Below are 9,268 nucleotides of genomic sequence, written 5' to 3'. Positions count from 1 at the left end.
AAGTATTCTGCTCTCCATATTTTCTGTTCATAAGAATATGCAGAGCAGTTGATTATCTTTTGGGTTCTTCAGCCCTTTAGCTCTCCTGAGGGTAGCAGAGGACTCCCTGGTTCTCCTTTGGATGGAAGCTTCCTTTCTCCTTCTGAACTAGGGCCAATGTCCTTGACATGGGTTTCTTCCATGAAGAAATTGTACAATTGCCCAATGACAGCAAGTAAAGAAAGTACACTCGCCTGTAATCTCAGCACTTTGGGAGGCCGAGGTGGGCAGATCATGAGGTCAGATTGAGACCAGCCTGGCTAACATTTTTATGAAACCCCGTCTCTACTAAAAAAAAAATACAAAAAATCAGCCGGGCGTGGTGGGCACCTGTAGTCCCAGCTACTCGGGAGGCTGAGGCAGGAGAATGGTGTGAACCTGGGAGGTGGAGCTTGCAGTGAGCCGAGATCACGCCACTGTACTCCAGCCTGGGCAACAGAGCAAGACTCTGTCTTAAGGAAAAAAAAAAAGAAAGAAAGAAAGAAAGTACACTGTGACCTTTAATCAGTGAACTGATTTCATTCTGCACCTTCTCCATTCCTCAAAAGGAAGCCTAAATCTAAATCTTTCTTTTTCAAAATTTCATGTTAGAAATAATTTGTTGTTGTTGTTCTTACAAAACAGGCAGTTCCATTCTTTCAGAATGGAAGATGGCTGGAGTGTGATTACTCCTGCTCCCTTTAGGATTTTTTTTTTTTTTTAAAGATAGAGTTTCCCTCTGTCACCCAGGTTGGACTGCAATAGCACAATCTTGGCTCACTGCAACCACCACCTCCCAGGCTCACATGATTCTTGTCCCTCAACCTCCCAAGTAGCTGGGACTACAGGCATGTGCCACCATGCCTGGCTAATTTATTTATTTATTTATTTATTTTATTTTTAGTAGAGACAGGTTTTGCCATGTTGGCCAAGCTGGTCTTGAACTCCTGGCCTCAAGTGATCTGCTGGCCTTGGACTCCCACAGTGCTGGGATCATAGGTGTGAGACACTACACCTGGCCTCCCTTTAGGATCTTGATTCACCAAAGGAAAGCACAGAAGTGGTATGGAAATCCTCCCTTACAGAGACAGATCCATTTGTTCTGTCCACAAAAAGGTTGTAAAGGAGGACCTTATCTGCCTCAACAGCCTTTTTTCACACTGATCACCTCTTTTTAGCAGGAGGCAGTTATGAAGAATGGGGGAGAGAAGGAAAGGTACACAAGCTTTACTGGTGAATTTCCAAATATAAAAGTTAAGAGAGTACTCAAATTAGGATTTTCAGATGATAAAACAGTAGAGCTTATACTTGTAAGTACAAAGTATTTACTTTTGAAAAATATATTTCCTTTCCTGATCAGTTTTTTGGTAGGTTAACAATCTAATTGGCAGGTTGATCTGTCATATGTGCATGTACACACACACACACACACACACACACACTCTTCAAAGGTAATGACAATGACATACTCAGATACATTTTCCTGAGTTTACCTATGTTCATCTTGTCTGTCCTCACTTTGGCTTTCAAATAGAGACATTGCAGAGTAGACCAACTATAATTCCATGGAATTTCTATAAAGGAAATAAAGATTCAGAATATGAGAATTTCTCATGCTGATACTGTGTCATTCAAACACATTCTTAAGAAACTTGGAACTTGATCCCTGAAGTCCAAAATGATCTATCTCTAAGACACATATGGTAATTTGGAATTCACTTTATTTATCTTCATCATAAAGGTATAGTTTCAAAGCTTGGGAAACAGATTTCATTTCCTGACAACCGAGTTGAAGCTGATGACTACAGTTGTCAGAAAAATCATCTGAAACCTAGAAACAGGTGAAAGAAATTATTGGGTGATCTTTTAGTACAGTTTTGGGTTTATATCTTTGATTAGTTTTCTATTGACTGGACTATTTTATAACTGGTTAGGGCAGAGGTTAACTTATAGATTTTTATCTAGTAGTGATAAGAATGTTTTATGTCTGGTGGAAAAGATGACTCCAAAGTTTATGACTTATTGCACTTTAGGACATTAATTAGTTTTGTATATAATTCAGAAATCATATTTTAACATTCCTTTATTAAATTGCCTATAAATACTTAGCTCTTAATTTTTCATTTGAACTCATCTTAATATCTTACTGGTTACCTCATTAATTAATAAATTAAATAAAATATTTGAGACCTATTCATTTCGTATTTATATAAAAGTCAAATTTTTTAATACTTGGAAAAATTATACTTTATGAAACTCCATGATTTGCTATACAGACATATCCTTCTTTGTCTCCTGTTTTTCTCTCCATTCTTAACCCAACTCAGAAAAGGCCAATAAAGTATATGTATTTTAATCAATTTATTTCAGGTCCCCTAAAGTACAGATGAGTCAAGACTAGAAAACTTTATAGGTATTTTCACCTCCATTATCCCAGACATCCCAACATAGGGGGGAAAGTCATCATCTTGAGAGAGGTGTAAAGTCGAAGTAAAATGGTGTTCCCAGCCATGATATATTCAACAGCTAGAAAAAAAAATAACCTTGACAATTGTGATCACTTTGGAAAGATAATACATCTTCTAGTTCTGCCCTCAGTGAGTCTCAAGTGACCTCATTATGAATACAATTCGAATTTCAGGAATCTAGGCAGAGTTGCATCCTAAACCTTTAGAAGCTAGAAAGTTAACAGCAGTTAGATATAAAACTACAGGAAATGAAGTACTGGGCATTGTGACAAATTGGTAAACAAATGCTTCCTATAAAAGTATCCAGATTTTTTTTAAAGAAAATTAAATACTGTGCAGGTCAAACAAAATTTACTTGTGAGTCTGTGGGCTACAAATTTTGTACCCCCACTTCAGGTCTGTCTCTTCTATCCACAGAATCTGTGTTCTCCTAAACAATGTTAGCAGTTCCAATATCACTATTTTCTGGGCACCCAGACCTACTCCCAGTTGCCTGTACTCCCAGAGCTGGGGTTCCTACCACTGCTGAAAAAGGAAAGCCAAGGATGGGATGGCCTGAAGTTCTGGAGGCTCTCCCACCCCTTCAGGGCCACTAACAGCTTTGAGAGGGTAGTCTGGCCAAATCCCTATAAGCAGCACACCTTGAAATGTGAAATGGGTATAAGGCATATACCAGCCAACTAGGGGCCTGAGTAATGACTGTTCCAGTTGGAACCAGGTGCTTATCAATCTTGTGACGTTTTCTGCACATACATCATGTCACATGGCAGCCAACTGGAAAGTATATTTAAGCTGTTAAACTCAGAGAAAGCATGGAAGAATGTGAAAGGAAAGGAGGAAGAACTGAGGTGTAGAAGGAAGAAGGGAAGAGATGCAGCAAAAAACAGATTAGAAGGTCTCTTTGAACCTATTCTAGTTCAGAGGGCTGCTTGATTCACAAATTGTTCTAAAAAGTTAAATTATAAAAAGTGGACTAGGAGCCAGAAAATTGGGTTTTAGTTGAAAGTCTGCTACTAATTAACAACAATGTGACTTGGGACAAATTATTAACAACTTTCTGTCTCAGGTTTCTTCTAAAATAAATTTTTAAAAGTAAATAACTTAGATACAGGGTAGAGAAAGGCCAGTTAATAAATTTGTCAGAAAGAGGTTTAGGGGTACTCACGTATTTAGAATGAAGTATAGCATTAGTCTTCATTATGGGGCTAAGATAGAAGAGTTGTGAGAGAAATTAATTAATGGATGAAATTGCCTGCCACAGTGCTTGGCACAAAGTAGTCAATCAATAAATAGCAATGGTTAAATATTTTAACATACATACCCACCATATTAGTAAAACAATTTAAAGTCTAATAATATTGTGTTACAGAAAAAATTGAACCACTAGAACATCTATATATTGGTGGTCGTATTAAAAGTTGGACAACCACTTTAGGAAACAATTTGGCCTTATCTAAAAGGTTGATCAAGCATGTACTCCATATCTTACCATGTCCATTTTTAGGTGTATATCCTAATGAAACTCTTATAACATGTCATGCACAAGGATGTATGAAATAGCACTGCTTATAACAGCAAAACTGAAAACCAACAAATAGTTATTAACAATAGGATCAGTAAGTATCTTCTAGTATGGTCATACAATGGAAAGCTCTACAGCAGTGAAAATGAGTGAATGACATCAACATTGATAAATCTCAGGAGTATAATATTTAGGGAAAAAATCTGCAGAAGAAGACATACAGTATTATATCATTTACATACATAAAGTTAAAGATCAAGGTAAACCTATAAATAAAAGTAAGAAAATAAAAAATAGAAAATTCAGGACAGAGGTTAGAGAGAGGGAAAGAGATAAGATAGAGAATACTGGGAGCTTCAGGCTATACTTGTGCTTCTGTTATTGCTAACTCTTTACAACTACACATTTGTTGTAAACCTTATATCTATTCAATATATAATAATAAAAAGCTGAAAAAAATTAAGTGAATTCACCAACTATAGGAAAATACTCTTCCTATCTTATTCAGGAGAGTAATTTTCAAAATAATCTTTACTGAAATAGTATGTCCAATTTGGGGCACTAAATTTTAAAAAACGTTTGGAGATTTTAAATTTACAGAGAATTGCAAAAATAATACAAAGAATTTCTATATACCTGTCACCCATACTTTATCCTTATATTAGTATCTCACAAACCATAGAATAATTAACAAACAATTTAACCTTGGCATAATACTATTAACTACCGTATCGAATTTAATATTTTAGGCCGCGTGCAGTGGCTCATGCCTGTAATTCCAGCATTTTGGGAGGCCGAGGTGGGCGGATCACAACGTCAGGAGAGCGAGACCATCCTGGCTAACACAGTGAAACCCCGTCTCTACTAAAAATACAAAAAAACTAGCTGGGCATGGTGGCAGGCACCTGTAGTCCCAGCTACTCAGGAGGCTGAGGCAGGAGAATGGTGTGAGCCAGGGAGGCGGGGCTGCAGTGAGCCGAGATTGAACTACTGCACTCCAGCCTGGGCGACACAGTAAGACTCTGTCTCAAAAAAAAAAAAAAAAAAAAAAATTAATATTTTACCATTTTTTCCCACAATTATCTTTTTTTGTTCCAAGAACCAACCCAGGATCCCATATTGCATTTAGTTGTTATGTCCCTTTAATCTCCTCCAACCTGTTACTGTTCCTCATTCTTTCCTTGCTTTTTATGACCTTGATACTTTTGAAGGGAACTGGCCAGTTTTTCTGTAGAATATGCCTAAACTTGGATTTGTGTGATGTGCCTTTCTCAGTGCATGATATCATGAGGAAACATGCTGTTGCTATGTATTCTTGGTGGTGTGAATCTAGATCACTCGGCTAAGACTTTCTGCTGTAAACTTACAGCAGACTTTCTGCTGTAAACTTACTATTTTTTCCCTTTGTAATTACTAAATATTTGGGGACACAATCATGACATGTTAAAAAGCATGTTGAAAAACCTAAGAGTAATAAAAGAGGTGCCAAACAGAATTTAAGGAATAGCACTAGCCTCTATAAGACATAGTTGTAGAAACTAAAGTTCTTGGCCGGGCGTGGTGGCTCAAGCCTGTAATCCCAGCACTTTGGGAGGCCGAGACGGGCGCATCACGAGGTCAGGAGATCGAGACCACCCTGGCTATCACGGTAAAACCCCGTCTCTATTAAAAATACAAAAAATTAGCCGGCTGAGGCAGGAGAATGGCGTGAACCCGGGAGGCGGAGCTTGCAGTGAGCTGAGATCCGGCCACTGTACTCCAGCCTGGGCGGCAGAGCGAGACTCCGTCTCAAAAACAAACAAACAAACAAACAAACAAAAAAACTAAAGTTCTTTCACTTAGACAGGAGAATCCAAAGGTAGAAATAACCTGTCCAACCTTGAGTTGATAGTCTCCAAGCTTCCTAAACTGTAGATGAAATTGCATAACATAGATGGCTGAAACTAGGGGTTGGGAATAGGGTGCTGACCTATTAGCCTACAGTCTTCCCGTTGGCATTATACTACAAACCGACTTCAAATTCCCCTAAGCCACAGTGTGATTCTGTGCTGCCAGCATCCTGCATCCACCACACTTACTTGTACACAAAAGGCTGGTGAATATATTAAGCATAAAATACTTAATATTTTGTATTGGGGGCAGACTTTAATCACAAGTCTTTGTTTATATTTAGCTCAGTCTGAAAACCACATAAAATATAGCAAACACAATGAAACATAGAAATGACATAACTGTGACACCAGCATAGCCAGACTCTTAGGACTAAAATAACCTAGACTGTGTCCAAAGAAGTCATAATGAACACTCAATGAATAAATCTGTCTTCTGGAGAAAAACATCTCATCAACAAAAAAACCAGCACAGGGCCAGGCACAGTGGCTCATGCCTGTAATTCCAACACTCTGGGAGGCTGGGGTGGAAGGACTGCTTGAGGCCAGGAGTTCAAGACCAGCTTGGGCAATGTAGTGAGACCCCCATCTCTCTATATATATCTTTTAAATTAGCCAAGCATGGTGGCTTACGCCTGTAGTCCCAGCTACTTGGGAGGCTGACGTGGGAGGATCACTTGAGCCCAGGAGTTTGAGCTTACAGTGAGCTAATGAAGACACTACTGCACTCCAGCCTGGGCAACAGAGTGAGACCCTGTCTTTTAATAGCAACAACAACAGCAAACAGAACAAAAAATATCAGAGGAGATTACACATGAACAGAATCCTGGTTGACTTAAATGCTTTTGAGAACCTGAGGAAAGGGCTCTCACAGAAGCAGATATGCCTATCATTCCCTAAAATAAAAGCTACATTTTCCCCAAACTGTTGTATAAAATTACAAAAACTTCTAATCTACTCTGTCCGAGTTTCTCTGAATTAGCTATTACACCCAATGCACAAATCCCCAGTTATTCCAGAAATCAAGGTTCCCCAACCTGATTCCCAGCACATGAATCTCAGCAAAGCTAACAATTACAGAAGAAAACAAAAGGTTTTTTTTTTCTTCCCTAATGCTATGGAAGAACATATACAAAAAAAAAGAAAAGCGGGGGGGGGGGGCGGTGTGGATAGAAAGCAAGTCTTATCCCAAAATGTATTTAAAAGGCACAGTCCCAAAACTACCAGCACTCCACAGGACACTTCTCAGTTAAACTCCCTGTCTTGTCCCCTCCTCATTTCAACTACAATGTCTTTTTCACAGCAAAACACTCTAGGAAAACCTTCTAAACTTAGGAACTTTAAAATTCTGGGAGTGGTGGGAAGATGTTCAAACAGCTACTAGTCTATGATGCCATTTAGATGACTAGATCTCCTTCAGTTTATTACTTCTGGTTCCCAACTTTTGAGAATTTGCCAAATTCTTTTATTGTAGGTTTTTTTTTTCCTGTTTCCTCTACTGAAGGAAAATGAGTGAGTCTCAAAATCCTCATTTACAACTTTCTCCTTCCCAAAGTGGTTCATGGACCCCCTGATAACTTTTCAATAAACTTAGCTTTGGTTTCAAATAGTTTAAAGCAAAGAGCTGAAGATGAATATAAAATAATATTTAAACACAAAATGGAATATCGAGGAATCTTCAAAACACTAGTTTCTTAGCTACCACCTTTTTCTATTTCCAACCTCACAGTCTCCCTCAGGAGTTCTCAGTCTATAAGGCAGGCTTTATAAAGTAACTGTGTGCTATAAATACCCCTCTGTCTAGAGTTTTCACTTGGGTCTGAACAAATATTGGAGGTCACACCATGTCCTTCTGGCACTTGTAACTTCTCAGTCTCACAAAGTAAACTCCTTATTAGGTATCATAATACTGATCCTTTGGGATGGCTTATCTTCTATTTCTTTCGGTCTATAAAAATGACTGAATGTTTACTGAGCTAGTCTTAACTATTTTGCACATAGTAGGTAGTTAACAATGTTTGTTGGCTGGGTGTGGTGGTGGCTCATTCCTGTAATCCCAGCACTTTGGGAGACCGAGGCAGGTGGATGACCCGAGGTCAGGAGTTCGAGACCAGCCTGGCCAACATGGTGAAACCCTGTCTCTACTAAAAATACAAAAATTAGCCGAGCATGGTAACATATGCCTGTAATTCCAGCTACTCGGGAGGCTGAAGCAGGAGAATCACTTGCACCCAGGATGTGGAGGTTGCAGTGAGCTGAAATCGAGCCACTGCACTCCAGCCTGGCTGACACAGTGAGACTCTTTCACCAAGTGTTGTACTTTCCTTTAAACAAGTGTTACTGGTTTTAAAATCAGGAGCAAGGGTGAGATAAAAAAAATAAACAAACAACAACAAAAAAACTCTAACAGGAAGTTTGGAAAACTCAGTTCTGTTTCTTAGCTTGGAATCCTAAATCATTTATACCTAAAACAAATGATTCATTCCCAGTTTTCTAGCTTTTCTTATCTACAATAAAAGGCAATACCTGTCACTTTCCTTCCTTACTCAAGAAAATAATGTAAAGCAGGGGTTTTCAAAAGGAGTTTTGAAAGGGGAGGTTTCTCAGAGGCTGGAGTTAAGTGTGAAGGGGAGAAGGAAGAGCAAGAGGGCACTTTCACTCAACTTGAATAACTGCTTTTATCTGGAATATTCCATATATTTTCCACTGAAAAGGTAGAAATGGGGTCTGCTTTTTCTCAGTGGCAGGAGGGAAACTAATAGTCTGGTTCAAAAAACAAGAGACAAAAATAAAGTGCTTTTATGATTGGTTCTTATGGGTCCCATTTATTCGGTGTTCTAGTTATATTCATGTTTGGAAGGATTTATAACAAATTAGTAACAGTAAAGTAACTAAGTAATTGGGAGGCAGAACACTAGGGGTAGAAGGGAGACTCAATTTTCACTCTATATCCTTTTGGCTACTTAAGGTTTTATAAAACAACTTTGTGCGTGAATTGTTTTTTCAAAAAATGTGAAGACTGCAACTTCCTGTAAACAACATTCAGTGCAGGGATGATATATGTCTCTTTAGAGAAATAGAACCAATAGAAATCATCTATCTATATAGAGAGAAAGAGATATATTTATATATACATATATAAAGTCTACATAGAGAGATTAAAATATACATCTCAGGAAACTCAGGTAGGACTTTTAGAGTCTTGAGGCAGGATTTCTTCCTCTTTGGTAAACCCCAGTTTTTGCCTTTAACTCCTTCATCAGATGAGGCTCACTCACATTATAGAGGGTAACCTCCTTTACATAAAGTCAACTGATTGTAGATGTTAAGCACACTTACAAAATACCTTAACAGAAAAAACTAAAATTTTT

The 9,268-nt window shown here is 38.3% G+C and overlaps 1 protein-coding gene across 1 annotated transcript in view; it reads right to left on the bottom strand.

Annotated features, from left to right (window-relative positions):
- The window catches only part of LOC105539700 (phospholipid-transporting ATPase FetA-like), a 113,340-nt gene that overhangs the window by 100,584 nt on the left and 3,488 nt on the right, over nucleotides 1-9,268 (bottom strand). Inside the window, exon 2 of the mRNA XM_011980109.1 lies at nucleotides 1,512-1,592. Within this exon, the coding sequence (XP_011835499.1) occupies nucleotides 1,512-1,521 (10 nt within the window). The 5' untranslated portion in view covers nucleotides 1,522-1,592. The remainder of the gene's footprint in view (nucleotides 1-1,511; nucleotides 1,593-9,268) is intronic.

The sequence above is a fragment of the Mandrillus leucophaeus genome, unplaced genomic scaffold, assembly GCF_000951045.1.
Source record: "Mandrillus leucophaeus isolate KB7577 unplaced genomic scaffold, Mleu.le_1.0 Scaffold208, whole genome shotgun sequence".
In the NCBI taxonomy this organism is placed as follows: Eukaryota; Metazoa; Chordata; class Mammalia; order Primates; family Cercopithecidae; genus Mandrillus; species Mandrillus leucophaeus.
The sequence above is the reverse complement of the archived record's forward strand: the minus strand, read 5'-3'. Positions and strand labels throughout refer to the sequence as shown.